The 15,827-nt window shown below is 35.5% G+C and overlaps 2 protein-coding genes across 2 annotated transcripts in view; one reads left to right on the plus strand and one right to left on the minus strand.

Annotated features, from left to right (window-relative positions):
- Nucleotides 1-15,827, plus strand: part of LOC134678706 (zwei Ig domain protein zig-8-like) — a 144,646-nt gene that overhangs the window by 62,093 nt on the left and 66,726 nt on the right. The window lies entirely within an intron of this gene.
- LOC134679681 (facilitated trehalose transporter Tret1-2 homolog) lies at nucleotides 11,803-15,129 on the minus strand. Its single transcript, XM_063538630.1, has 7 exons — nucleotides 14,895-15,129; nucleotides 14,376-14,546; nucleotides 13,932-14,084; nucleotides 13,485-13,617; nucleotides 12,887-13,104; nucleotides 12,386-12,577; nucleotides 11,803-12,061 (listed from the first exon to the last, which is right to left on the minus strand). Exons 1-7 carry the CDS (start codon nucleotides 15,117-15,119, stop codon nucleotides 11,834-11,836), a joined length of 1,320 nt encoding a protein of 439 aa, XP_063394700.1. The 5' UTR covers nucleotides 15,120-15,129; the 3' UTR covers nucleotides 11,803-11,833.

Here is a 15,827-nt window from a genome sequence, read left to right on the forward strand (position 1 = left end):
ACGTAAACAGAGCTAAAATATTTTAACGAAATACCTGTTTGTTTTCACCTTTTTCTCGTTGAGTTTGGGTGAAATATTTTACGGTTGAGAAAAAATACAGAGCTGATTGTGTGGATTCCGGTCTCGGAGGGTAATTTAAGAATATTGTATAGGTGGATAAGAAAGATTGACCGAACAGAATTATTTGTATAGGCTTTTGGGCCTATTATAACTAGGGATTGGGGGAATAAAAAACCGGGCAAGTGCGAGTCTGACTCGCGCACGAAGGGTTCCGTACCATAAAGAAAAAAAAAAAACAAAAAAAAGCACAAAAAAAACGGTCACCCATCCAAGTACTGACCCCTCCCGACGTTGCTTAACTTTGGTCAAAAATCACGTTTGTTGTATGGGAGCCCCATTTAAATCTTTATTTTATTCTGTTTTTAGTATTTGTTGTTATAGCGGCAACAGAAATACATCATCTGTGAAAATTTCAACTGTCTAGCTATCACGGTTCGTGAGATACAGCCTGGTGACAGACGGACGGACGGACGGACGGATGGACGGACGGACGGACGGACGGACAGACGGACGGACGGACGGACGGACAGCGAAGTCTTAGTAATAGGGTCCCGTTTTACCCTTTGGGTACGGAACCCTAAAAATGAAACTTTGAATAAGATGGTTGATATTCTCTAACCGATAGATTAGGTATTTGTAAGAATTGAGCAATCTCGCTTTCGCGCCTTTTCTTTTCTTATACTTACCTAAATCCGATATGTACTTATTTTTTGAGTCCACTTAGACTTGTAACCAAGTCTATGTGCGCTCCTAAAATTGTGCCGTGGATGTTAGTCATGAAATATCGAATTGAAGGACGTTGTTATTCGAAAAGTCGCTGTTTTAACAAAACCCACTAAAATTCAGCCAAGATTGCAGAAAACTCGACTCGATACTTAAAAGTAGGTATCTATAAATAACTGAGTTCAACAAAATATGAGCGCTCACATTGTCAGTGCCAAACGGGTGAACATTAAAATGCAATTTTTGTATCAGGCAATGGAAAACGACTTTTATTGCGATGGATCTGAAATGCAACTTTAATGGTCTTGGTAGTTATTTCGTGGATTACAGTATCATTTTCCTACAGGTTTATTTCGTGAATTGAGTACATGTTAAATATTAAAATTCACTTATTTATGAAGATCATTTACGCCCAACTTTAAAATATTTTACTTTGTAAAATCAATGTAACACTTGAACTCATCAATGCCTTTTAAAAGAATTAAGCAAGCGATATCGGTCTTGCTCTCATTCATCTCTTGCTTAAAAAATAGCCTTTTTATGAAATACTACTTGGAAGTAGCAATGTACAAATTGCAGAACAATTCCAAAAAGCGGAAACGTTCTCGAGAATTTTCTCAGAACATTCCTGCAACATGGAAATTATTGTTTAAACAAGAGAACATACTTGAAATAAAGTTTAAATAGGCATAACTTAAAACTAAATGTTATTATGCATATATTATTGTCTATTACCCAACTAACAAATTGGTCATAAGATCTGAACCTTTTACGACTGATTAATCGTAGATGCGTCGTAAATAAGCAAGGTTTACAACGTGACGTTGTATAAATGTCATTTTTACAGCACTTTAGTTTTAAAGCAATTTGTGCTTAAATCACAGTTGTACAAACGTTTGTATAACATAGTAATAAAGCAATTTAGTCATTGTCGTATAAAAGTTTTAACCATGACCTTTTCCCGGATTTACAACTTCAATATGACATCTTACAGCACTTTGGTCATAGAAAAGCTTTATGAGTTACTACTGTACAACTAGTCATAACATCAGCTTTTTACAGCTGTTAAATTGCTAAAATGCCATACAACAGTCATAAACATGACCGTCTTATAGCTACTGGGTGATGATCAGGGTAATGGCGGCCGTATCGTGTCGGCTTACGAGTTATAAGTCGTATATGAGTCATATAACTAATCAAAGATAAATATTCAATTAATTTATTAAATTATATATAATAAATAAACAATATTTAGAGGGGGCATTAAAAATGTCTTACAAAACCTAGTAACATTCGTCGAAAATATTATGTTCGCATGCGTATCTGATTTGTTATACTCGTATCTAGTAGATGTCGAGTTACTAGTACTTAAAATGGTAGAAAGTATAATACTAATACTTATTACTGCTTTTCACAAATTGTTTGACCTGTTATGATACTTATGATTGAAACTGCTTCGCTATTGCATTTCACCGACTCATATGTCGTACAAACGTCTGCGTTATGATCACTCTACAAGCAATTGCACTTACAAAGCGAGAACTTACGATACTTTTCCGACTAAAAAGTCGTTTAATATATTTTTTATGACAGCTGTAGGACTAAATGTGCTTGCTTATGACGATTGAGTGACCACTCTACGACTGTTTGGCCATAAAAACTGCGCCAAAATCGCGTTGTATAAACGTTTGTATGCCTAAAATTGCATACCAATAAGTTTTATGAAAAACGTTTGTAAAACATATTTATGACTTATTTTTGCTAGTTGGGTACAGTTAGCTATTTTGTTGATGTGATAAATTTACCAATAAGTTGCTTAAATTCTCACTTTATATCAGAGAACATTTCGGCTTTCGACAATATTTTCCAATTTTTTTTTTGTTTCATTAGAATCTAGAGGCCTCTATCTCCCGCCATGCCAAATCTCAACGCGCTCGGACCAACTTGAAAAAAATTAAAAAAAAAGTCGGCCATTTTGTTTTTTTTTTAATGCAGATTGTTTTTTCTCAGAACCCTCTATGACATTTGGTCGAGCACCCCCCACCTATCACGCACCGTTTAAAAGTTGCCATACAAAATAAAAGTGGCCAGTTTTCCCGCAATTGTAGCATTTTTCCATAAAAAAATTTTTCATAAGTATCTAGGGGACCCCGAGATTCCGTGACCAAAATTTCAGCGCGCTAGGACAAAATTAAAAAAGTATAAAAAAAAGTCGGCCATATTGAAAAAAAATGGCGGCGTCAAAAACTACCAGGGTCCCTCTATGACATTTGGTCGAGCACCCCCCACCTAAGTCTGACCGTTTGGCCGGGCCGTCATACATTTTTCTGACCGGAAGCGGACGACCAAAAGTCGGAATTTTCTGGGGGTAAGGACTACACCTAAACTATCGTGAATATTCAAGGTATAAACTACGATAAATAAATAAATTCTCGTTCTCGAGAACATTCTCAGAAGTTACCGAGAATTTCTCATGTGGAAAGTTTCGCAACTTTGGAAAGTTCTCGTGCGTGCATTGCTACTTGGAAGTGTACATTTAACACACCTATTTAACGGGGGCATACTCGTATGCCCCAGCCCTCTCGCGCATGAGAGGAGGCCTGTGCTCAGCAGTGGGACGTATATATGCTGAAATGATGATGATGATGATGATACTCGTATGTACTAACTTTATACAAATTCTAAGCTAATTATACGGTATAACTCACGTATAGTAATAAGTTGCAGGTAAGTATATTCACTGTTATTGCTTGAAAATTGAGACTAAGGGCCCGATTCGGATTTTGAAATAGACATCTATTAGACATCACCAAGATACGATAACGATATGTTTAAAATGTAACCTGTCAAATTAGACATTTGCGCGATTCAGAGATACTCTTGAACGATTTCCAAATGATATGACTTAGAGATCCAATTCACATCTAATAAATATCTTACTCTATCTAACGTAAAAGTGACATTGATTGACCGAATTGCGGTGCAAAAGAGAACTAGTTGATATCTAAACTATAACGTATCTAGTACGTGTCGTCTCTTGTGAATATCTTGAAGTTCGAATACGGCAGCTAGGCTCTCCGAAATATGTCGCGCGAATGACCAAGAAACAATTAATTAGCTTAGCGCCATTTGCACCATCCCACTAACCCGAGGTTAACCGGTTAAACTTAAGAGTTTTAGGACTTTTTGAATATCATACAAGAACGGGCTACAGGATTGACTTATGCTTTTAAAAAACATAAGCCAAGTAACTGGAAAAAACAGTTTTTCCATTGAGCCAATATTATGGTCCTGCACATTTCTAATAGGTTTTCCTGTCATCTATCGGTAAAATACTATTTTGTGTATTTTTTATTTTATTTAAGGTAGTTTCAGAGATAAAGTGGGGGGGGGGAATGGTCGGACAGACAGACAGACGCACGAGTGATCCTATAAGGGTTCCGTTTTTTCCTTTTGAGGTACGGAACCCTAAAAATCGGACAAAATTAACCTTATTCGTTAAAAAAGAGAAGTATTTTCTTGTAGTTTCTTTATTTACGACATTTCAGACAAAGGCTCGAGCGTCACCAATGTTTCTCATAATCCAAAACAAACAACGGCTCAAAGTGTACCAAAATAACTTGTCAAAACAAAGTGCTATTTCTCCCACTGGAATGTTCTTGTTTTCGAGAAAACGTCATTTGGTCGGATGTTAGTTTGTTTTGTCAGTTTGTTTTGTGCGGCGACCGAATTGGGTAATGACCAGGAGGTGAAATATTGCGAGCACTTGAGATTCGGCGATAATAGCCTGAAAAGGATGTTTTTTGCTAAGGACGACTGTAAACAAAGTAAAATTTAATGACCTGATAAGAAGGATTAAGATTTCATACGGTGGTAGATAAAGTTTTTGTTCTTCTTATAGTATACGAGCAAGTTTTAATATGTCGTAATTTGTTAACATTTTCACAAACATTTCCTCTTTAACAAATATAAATAAATACTGTTGATATTGATAATTCAGCGAGCTTATTGAATTTGAGTTTGGACCTAAATAGGTACCTACTATTTCTTCTTACTCTCAGAACTCTGCTTATATAAAATATTTAAAATGAAATAGAACTATTTAAACAGATAATATCGCAAATAATGGATTTAAAATACTTACATCCTAATGTTTCGAACTCTTTACAGCGTTGGTAGTCAACGGGAGATTGACGAATTTTTTTTATTTATTTGTGTCAAAACTACAATGTGCATTATATACCCACTTTTTAAAAAGTAACAAAAACAAAGGTCAATATTTTTCCTCATTCTTCCGTTGACCACGAACGTTAGTTTAAATTTATAAGTAATAATTATCGCGGCAGCCGAAGACATATTAAAATAAAATTATTAAAATATCCTATATTTCGGGGAAAATACCAACAGACTTGATTTTGTTTGTGAAAATTCAAGTTTAAAGTTCCACTCAAAAGGGCATTATGGTCAGAACGGCCTCGCCGATCCCTTTATCGACGGGCTTTAACAGCAGTTACGCCTCAACGCTTCGCTGGCTGAAACACGCAAAATGTTAATTTACTTCGTTTAATTTGTTGAGTGAAATAATTGAAAATTATATAACCTGTCAGTACCTACAATGGCGGAGCTCTGAAGAACTTTTTGAATTGCCAGTGCCATCGTCTCACTTTTATCACCGCAGCTCCCACCAAAAAAGCAAATCTCTTTCTCACTTCTTAGATATGTAGGTTAGACATGTCACACCAATAATAAGTGGGCATCATGCTCGTTTCTTCGCAGAACATGCAGAATGTGGAATGAGTTACCTCTTGTGGTATTTGCGCTATGACATGGTGTACACTAAACACATCTTCAAGAATCGGGTATTCATGGTTCTTAAGGGCCGGCAATGCAAGTAGCTCCTCCGATGTTGTCATGGGCGACGGTTACCGCTTCCGATTAGGCGGCTCGTCTGCTCGTTTGCTGACTGTCATATTATTTTGTGAAAATTTAAACCATCCACATTTTTTTTAAAGGTCGGAAAGACGGAAGGTGTTAGCGTAGTATTTTTTACAAAAAACAATTTGCAACCTCAACCTAAGCAAAGCTTGGGAAACATCCATGACGCAGGAATAAATATTCTGTGTACAACACACAAATAAATGCAGGTATTTGAACCTAGGACCATCGTCTTAGGCAGGATCACTGGGTAGTGTACTAGGCTACTACTGGGTGTGGGTAGGTACTAGGCTAGACCGGTCGTCAAAGTGCCCCGTTAGGACTTTACGGGCACGGAGCCATGGCTGGTTTTATGTCTGATTTTGTCAATATGTAAGTACATAGGTATAATGTTCAGAGAGCATATTAAATTGCCTATTTGACATACATGTCTAACGCCCCTAAAATATTTTCTGAGAAAAATTTAATTTGTTCTAATAGTAAATATCTCTAACGCAGTTGGATTGGGATTGGAATTTCATGAACAGATAAAACTTTATCCAGTAATTTTTTTTGTTTATTCCTTTATTCATCATTTTTCTTAGGCTAGGTTTTTATAATATGTATATAAAAGTAAAATATAAAAACACTTACAAAACAATAAAAAATACAAAATACATATAAACACATTATTATGAATGGGCTTACTCATGGCCACAGACTAATACACGTGACTTCCTAAATCTACAACAAAAACAACACTTCGATCCAGCCGCTCCTTGAGATTGAAATTGCACACGATACTGTACTCAAACACAAAATCGAAGTCCTGAATAATACTCCGAGCGGCACGTAATCAACTTACTAAATCAATGTTGACGCAAGTATTAAGTCACGCCAGAGATTTCACTTACCGAATCCGACGGGAATTATACGGCTTCATGCTGTATATATTCAGGTTGGTGCATTGTTTTGATATAATTACTGTTGAATGAACGGCTATTGAATTCACAATACGTATACGAGCTTAATTAATATTCTCCTAAAGGAAAGCATTAAAGTTTTTATTTAAAATAAATTGAATACCGGGTATTTTGTTAAAAATACAAGAGATATTTATTTCACCAAATCCGATATGATGTAGGCCGTTATCATGTATTTAATATGATTAGTCCCACTTGAATCATTCCACTAACCCGGGTTAGTGGGCCTTAATATTTTGTTAAGAAATATTCCTAAGTGTCGAAAAAGGCATCAGTTTCCTGAAGACACTGATTTGCATTTATACAAAAGCCGGCGGCGACATTAAGCTAAAACTTCTCTTGTTACAACACGCCGGCTTAAAAGTTGAGAGTTGTGATATTGTAAAAAACGTGTTTTTTGTTAGAGCCGACCATTAATTAGCTGCCGCTAGCACGCGGGCCTGTCATTTCAGTGGACAGAGAGCACGCGCAGTGATCGTATTCGAAGCGGTTTGATTGCATTTCACTCGTTTTCTTCGGACACTACAGAAATACTGCAAATCTGATGAATGATGATGCTTACAAAAATCTCGTAAGGCGGGCCAGGTACAAAGATTGACACTAAATCTAACAAAAAATACTATATTTTAACTGGATAGGTATTAGGTATGTAAAATTGTACATGTTTCTACCAAGGACAATGAAATAAATAAGCTAAAATTAATTTTATAATTGATAATACTTACGATTACTTATTTCGATTTAAACTAAATATTATCCGATGATATCCATCCAATTATTTCAGTTGTGGTTCAGATATGAAAAAATATGTTTACGAGAAAGCTCCGAAATTGTATAAGTACCTAAGGTTTTCATAGCCTTAGTGACCTTCATAATTTATAAATGTTCGCACAGCATTTTCTGATTTATAGCGGGACCAAGATGGCCGGAACGCCGGAAATCAAGAATACAAATCTCCTACGTAATGTTATGTGGACATACAGAATATATGTGGTACCTACTATCACTTTGAATATCCGTACCGTCATTTACTTATGTGACTAACATGATACCTATTTATTAAAGTATTCATTTTAAAAATGTACTTCCCAGATCAGATTTTGTCGTAGTTGCCGATATGACTTCTTTACCTTTTCTTTAATGCTTTAATTCTATTGGTTCTGAGATTTCACAGAATTAATAAAATTAAAGCTTACCTACTTTTTAAGTCTAACTATACTGCATTTTCCTCAGTATTTGCCTCACTACATATCTGAAATGGTAAACAAATCGTGTAAACATTGTGACTTTGTGTTTGTTTCCTGTCTTTTACGTACCTTTCAGCTTGTTTTCAAAGTTCGTTTGTGAATTGTATTAAACAAAGTTTCTCTGAAATCGGGTTGTAGTATTTACTGCTAGACCGTGTTTCGGTTTCACACGATGTTTATTTTACTCCTTACCTCCTAAGATTTATAAGTATCGTATGAATTAAAAATATCATAAAGAGAATAATTACTTTAATATAGTTATACTATTATAGTACATATATAGTAAATAGTAAAAAAATGTTAGCTGTTGAAGGTTTTAATTTTCAGTCGATATAAATTATCCAAAACGGGTAGGATTTTTTGTTCCGTCTTCATAAATAAATGGTACATAAAAATTCTGCAACATTTCTATCAAAACCCAGTGATGAAACATCTCTCAGAAACATTTTCGCCCGCAAAGGTGAACATGAACATGTGAAATATTATCATCCAATCCGACTGACACCTATCTCTTATCCGTTTGATTGGCGTCGAAGCAATTTACATGGGACAAGGACGCGTATTCAGATTGTAATAACATGTTATGAATTTGATTTTCTTCAACCATAAACGTCACTTTTGACAATGACAGATCATATTCATAAATCATAACAAATCCAGGGGGGCGATTGATTATGTCATGCTCTCCAGCAACCCCACATTGCGTTTTTGCATTTTTTATTATAATATATTATGAAGATTTAGTACACAATTATTACTGAATTGTACTTAAGTAATTGAAAAAAATTGTATCAACATATGCTCTGGAACTTTTCCAGCTATTTAGAGACTAGAATATTTTGTACTCATGATTTAATTTTTATGCCCAAATAAGTAAATTTACTCTACTTTCATACCTTGCAGTTGCCTGAGGCCGATTTTTGAATTTTGAGTGCTCCATTTTGTCACTCGAAAGTGTGTTGAAAACGGCGAATTGATAATTTTGAAGTACGAGCAATAGACATTGGGAATCTAAATAGTGGTATTGACCACTCGTTTTCAATTCTATTGGTATAATTTAAACGCCTAGTAGTGGATATAAATTTTAAGGGAAAATCACGAAATCGAGCGGTCGAAATTAAAAAATCGGCCCCCAGGAACCTTGCAAATAAAGCCAACTTTCAGCATTAGTTTAAATTGTGTAATAAAGGATAATAAATAAATCATTGTATTGTGGTATCAAGGCCCGAGATAAGCATAACAGTTATATGAAAAGAATGCTCATGAAAGGTACAAAATCGTAGTAGTAATTAGTTAATGACCTGGCCATGCCGTGGACTCGATGTTATCTCATCAGGAATATATCATATCACTAATATCTCGACGAGCAGATAACTTGCAGGATTTATTTGATTAATCACAATGTATATAAATACTAACAACATAGAAATTAAATGTAAATGAGGTTATTAATCAAGAAATGGCTTTTAAAGTGATAAAATAATTGAGGAACAGCCAGTTAATTCAACTGCAAAGGGTCCCCTTTTCAGTGATTGTACTCTTAACGTTCCCGAACCGAGCCGTTTCTAATTCTTACATTACAGGCCGTCCCTTATTTTGGCTTTTAGAGGCAAGCAAAATATCGAGTTACGGCGTATTTTCTGTGATTGTATTACAGTCAAATACTTGATGAGACTGGGGGCCCGATTCGGATTATGAAATAGACATCTATTAGACATCTTTTAGACATCACCAAGATACGATAACGATATGTTTAAGATCTAACCTGTCAAATTTGACATTTGCGCGATTCTGGAGATACCCTTGAACCATTTCCACAGGATATGACTTAGAGATCTAATTCACATCTAATAGATATCTTACTCTATCTAACGTAAAAGTGACATTGGTTGCCCGAATTGCGCTGCAAAAGAGAACTAGTTGATATCTAAACTATAACGTATCTAGAGTGGATCTAGTACGTGTCGTCTCTTGTGAATATCTTGAAGTTCGAATACGGCAGTAAAAATCGTGTTCCGTCAGTCAGCCTTGTTATTTTCTTTTCTCTTAATAAGCTGTAGCGTCAAAGCACAATTTTTAAGGAAAAATGTGTATTTATTTGCACGTATTTTTTTACTCGTAACAGACGATGTATGTGATCTGGGTGAGAAGCTGATTGAAGGTTTTGTTTTTGTTCACTTATATAATATTTCCTTTTATCTGTACTGACCGATTTAGTTGTACGTAATTAAATTTGTTGTAAAGGATTTATGATGATATTTTACTTAGTAGTAAGATAGGGGTTACAATGATGAATCAATTTTATAGTATTGCGCATTTCCAATTTTTGTAATAATAACTACGTACTTACCATTAGCCGCACTGAACGTGATTTATTTTTTATTTTGTCGACTAGCTTACATAATATACAAAATGAAACGTTTCCTGAAGTGGAAGGAAGTAACGGGAGAGGAAAACCGAGGAAAAGGTAGATGGACTGTATGAGAGATGATATGAAACGAACGCAAGTGAATGATGAGATGACGGACGAGAGAGAGTCATTGAAGAAAAAAACATCCTGCGCTGACCCCAAGTGAATGGGACAAGCACAAGAGAATGATGATTTCATCATCAATGAAACTTTCCCTGACAAGAGTCACTTTAAAACAGGGTTTGTGTTTGCGTAGATATGAGGTTCATATAATTATGTTGTATGTTGCAGTTTTTGAAGTAGGTTAAGTAATTGGATTACAATAAATCTATTAAGTGCAAATATCAGATATAAACTGTAATTTAACTTAGTTAACGAGTATTAGAGATTCACTAAAGAATAACTAATCGTTTATCAGATTCAATCTACGCTATTACTGAGCTAAGCCATTAGGCTCAGCAGCAGAAGTTGCTAAGTGGGCGAGGTGTTTAAATTTCGAAATTACCTTGACTGCTGCTGACTCTACTCAAATCAACAGCCTATTGGGAACTACGCAGTCTATGAGTAAATAGTTACTCTGTTCTGCAAATATTGGTTATATGCAAACTTATGTAAATACTATTAAATATTACATTGTGTATATGAACTGCATTATAATTAAGAAATTTCAATACATTGTTCTTACTTCACTTTATAAATATTGCAATGTCCTTGCATGATTAAGATATGTGTAAAACTGTAAAAAAAGTAATGAAATATGAAATCTCCCTTTTTAAGCCCATAAAGGCAATAAATCCCAGTGCAGTAAAGGTTAAAATATTATCGGCAAAGCCTACGCCGTCTATGCCTCAGAATCATAATGTCCCGTTAACTCTTGGCTTCACACCGGGCCAGTTGGCTCGGCTCCATTCCGCTCTTGTTCAATGAAACATGTGAGTATTAGCCTCGATGACGTCATGCTGGTAATTCTCCCTATAATTGGATTCATACTGGATTTACTGGGCTGTTTCAGGATTTGTTACATTTTGTTAAGCTTGCATAACTTACTTATACAGACTATGAAAAAACGACTCACTGATAATATCAAAAACTGCGTTAAGAGAAAAGTGGGCGAAAGTGGACCATCCAAAATAAGTTCCTTCGTAATTTTGTTTAGGTAATTACGTTTCTCAACAACAGCAACTCTTATTATAATATAAAATTGGACAAACACACACGAGTGAAAGAATAAGGGCTCCGTTTTTTTCGTTTTGAGGAACGATTCCCTTAAAAATTAAAATATCAAACGCCTCTGTTTCATATTTTTATCAATATCCAAAGGGGATATAATGAGGTCTAGTTTGTTAGAAAAGCGACTGTCCTTTCAACGCCTCGAACGGAGCGAGATATGGCGCATCTAGATGTTAGATGACATGAACGTTCGTAATAAATATTATTCAAAGGTGGGAAACAACACACTCGAAAGAAAATAAGGTTCTTATTTAATAAATACGGTTTCATTCACATCTGCCTTCCAGTTCTTTGCTTAGTTGTACCAGAGTCTTCCCTTTAGTCTCAGGCAAAGCCACATAAACAATAATAACTCCTATAAAATTGAACAACGAAAACCCGAAGAACATAGTGTGCATGCCAAAGTATTCGGTGATCGGCGCAAATACCATAGCTTGTACAGCACATACGGCCCAACTGTAGGATACTAGTAGACCAAGAATTTTCGTTCTAAGCTAAAACAAAATAAAATACCTATGTCATATCATGTAGTGATATAACAAATAAAATTTTATTTAAGTTCAATAGGGGCCGCTATTCCTTCCACGAGCATATTTTTTTTTTCAATCGTAAATAGGAATAAAAACCATTTGCTTTTGATAGCTGAAACTAAAAACAATCACTGTTTTTTTCTATGAAATTATCAATTTTGTTGGTTGTTCGACAAAAATGCTAGTGGACGAAATAGTCCCTACGGCTTAATTAGCCACACTGACCTTAATTACAAAGCAAATTGGTTTTACAACCGAACTACAATGTGTAAATATGAACTCCATTACCTGCATGCTGAACATTTCGGATATGACTACATATGGCAGAGGCATATGCAGTCCACTTGAGTACAAACACATGCCAATACAGACTACTGCCAGCCACGACGGCAAAGATTCTCCATTTCTTTGCACGAGAATTAGTGCCCCCAACACGGCCAACGGTATACCAGATAAAATGGCACTTATCATAATTAGAGGCTGAAAATGTCAAATAAAATACGTTAACAATATAACAGTAATTGCAATATCTGCAGAAAACCACATAAAGAACGACTCGATAAGAAACGCATGATGCACTTCTGACCACTGAAGCATTGCGGCTAACAAATCCGCATAATAGGTGGTTCGAATGACGTGACTGACATTCCGCACTGTTTATAACTTTTTTAATAATCGGATTTGAAAAAAATCTGCCGCCAGATACCCTGTATATAAGAATCCGATTTTGAATAAATGCCTGATATAAACAAACAACAATGACAATGACAAAGTAAAATATTATATTACCTTTCTCCCAAATCTCTCTATAGTAAGAACTGATAATAGAGATCCTAGTGTCATGAGAGCTGGAAAAGATAAAGCTTGGACTTCTGGAGCAAATGTTACTCCAGCATTTCTCAGGATCACTGAAGCATAGGTCAGTATAGCGTAAACCCCACTCATGTCTAGCAATGTGATCATTAAAAACGATAAACCAAGACCTTTTCGTGACGTCTGTTCAAATACTGAAAATTAAAAAAGAAACGTGATTTATTTTAAAACAACAAAAATATTAAATTATTGTGTAATCAAGTTTAGTATGATTTCTTAAGGGTTATAATGAAACGAATTAGTAACACAATTTTAAACCGACTTAAATTTTTCAAAAGGAAGAGGTTTTCAATTTGGTTTTAGGTTTTTTTTTCATTGTTTTACCTCTGAAATCCGTTAATGCAGAACCAATTTTAGTATTTTTAAGAACAAATCAAGCATTTTAACTGCTGATGAAAACTTGAATGGAACTTCTCAACATTACGTATTTCACGTTTGGCACGTAATTTTAAATTTTAGCTACAAAGAAGTTATAGGTATTTGTAAAACCAGACTAAATACTCGTAATACTTACAAATAGACTTCCAAGACACTGGCGGTAGATTTTCGTATTCTGCAATTTCATTTTTGGTAATCATGATATCCCGCTCTACTTCTTTTTCATCTATTTCTACTCCTCGTAGCCAGGCCATCACTTTAGCAGCTTTCTAGAAGTATAAAATATACAACATGACAGTAAAAAAAGATCATATACTGATAGAGTCTGTGCGCAAAGAGAAAAGTCGTGGATTGTATTGGGCCTCATACATTCCACAACACTTCTCTTTCCGAACAGACTCCACGCATTTTTGCTTTCTGTTGCATTTAAATAAACCATCAAATCGTTTTTTTTTACATTTCAACGGGACATAATTCAATGCAATCTCTACCTGGCACATTATTCAAACTTCCGTTAGTAGATTTTTTCCGTTAGTAGACTTTTGTGTTAATTTTCGCACTTAAATAAATCAAGATTAGGTACCTCAATTTTTCCTTTCTTCACCAAGAAAGCAGGAGATTCAGGTATAAATAATAGTGTAATTAAATTAAGGATCGGGAACCACGTAACTATCCAGAGTACGGTATAGTAATTCATATATGCTCCCATCGCGTACATTATGAGCAATCCTATGCTCTGAAAAACAAACAAAAAATATTAATTTTTCTACTCTGTTACGGAAGGCTGACAGGTCCGTAATAAAACAAATAAAGGTTACATTCGGATGGCGACTGCAGCAGCATTACTCTGTTGCAACGTGACTGCTGCAGCACTGTCAATTTTCGTGATAAAATGATGTGACTGTACTTGCAGCAGTAATGTGGTGGCGAACGTAACCATAACGCAGTTACACTAATACTGTTGCAGTCGCCTTCATCGTCAGTCAGTCTTCAGTCGTTTATTTCTTAGAAATGTACTTTTATATACCAGTAGAAGTAATCCAAAGGATCCTAAAATGCCTCTTAAGGAGTCTTGCGCAATTTCTTTTATATACACAGGAGCAACACAAAATACTCCGCCTCCGGCTATGCCACAAAAAGCCTGCGATATGAGTAGGTTTATGGGATGGGCTGACACCAACTTTAGTGCGAAGCCAAGCTGAAATTAAAGTAGTTATGCTTATAAAGACAACAAGTATATAAATATAAAGACAAGAAGTATCAGTAAACAGTAAACAAGTCTCTAAGGCTTCTGCCGATAAAAAAACTGTAAATTTGAAACGGCTATAATTTAGTTTACTTTATATGTATTCAGTAAGATGGCTACGACATTCCTACTGCGTTGCCTCCCTAAATAGGATAGAATTTTTAGAAAGTTTACAAAGGACATTTTTTCTGTACACGCTTTGTCTACTTAGGGGACTTACGAGAATTCGAGGTGTCCAAACTTTTGTGTAAATAACCATAATTTTCTTGGTCACAGTATTATGAAAAATTAAATGCTTACAATCTGTGGAAGTACTACTAGGATCAAAGACAGGCGTCGACCAAAAACATCTGCTATGTAACCATATATTACTGCTGTGACGATGGCTACAGTACTAATACCGCTAGCAATGAGAGAAATCTCGTAATTAGAGAGGGGGTAGCCAGAAGGACTGTTCTCTGACTGGAGCACAATGATGAAGGGCGACATCCAGCCGTTTTGCAAACCGTACGTTAGTACTGGCATCCCAGCTAAAAACAAATGGAATCAAGTTGATATTAATTTTTAAATGTGGGAGTAAAGTGGCATGAAAGATACAGGTTTTGAAAGAGCCTTTTGCATGATCTTTGTGGTTTTGAAACCGGTTTTTGTACAATTTTTTTGTGACAATGAACACTTTTTCCTAGTCACTTACAAACATTCAACTCATACAAAATTCGCCCCAAAACTACCGAAATAATTCAAATGGCTCTTTCAGAATCTGGCTTCATCATGCCATTTTTTTTCCCTACAGTTACAATAAATACATTACGAAACTATTGCATTGAAAATGGGAAAAGGGTGGTACCTATCAGTTGGTTTCTGGCATTTAAAAGTTAAAATCGTATAGGTAGAATTGGGTAATGGTTTCGGAACCCAGGGAGCTGCTACACTCTGCGTTGCAACGGGCAATGCTACTGGCAATCCCTAGATAAAATGACTGATTAAGTTGAACGTTTCAATCGCCATCGCTATGTGGCAACTCACCGGGACCAACTCATTTATCGGAGAAATTGACAGGTAACATCGACCGTGTTCCGCTGTTACAACACTGAAGCAGTCGGAATAAGATTGTTCACTTTAGACTAAGTAAAATAAAAACAATCTCCTGTTGTTACCTCTATTATCTTTGTTTATGTTACTGTACAATTATTGTAAACTACGAGTATGTGAAGTGTACAATAAAGAGTATTG

Source organism: Cydia fagiglandana, chromosome 2, assembly GCF_963556715.1.
Source record: "Cydia fagiglandana chromosome 2, ilCydFagi1.1, whole genome shotgun sequence".
In the NCBI taxonomy this organism is placed as follows: Eukaryota; Metazoa; Arthropoda; class Insecta; order Lepidoptera; family Tortricidae; genus Cydia; species Cydia fagiglandana.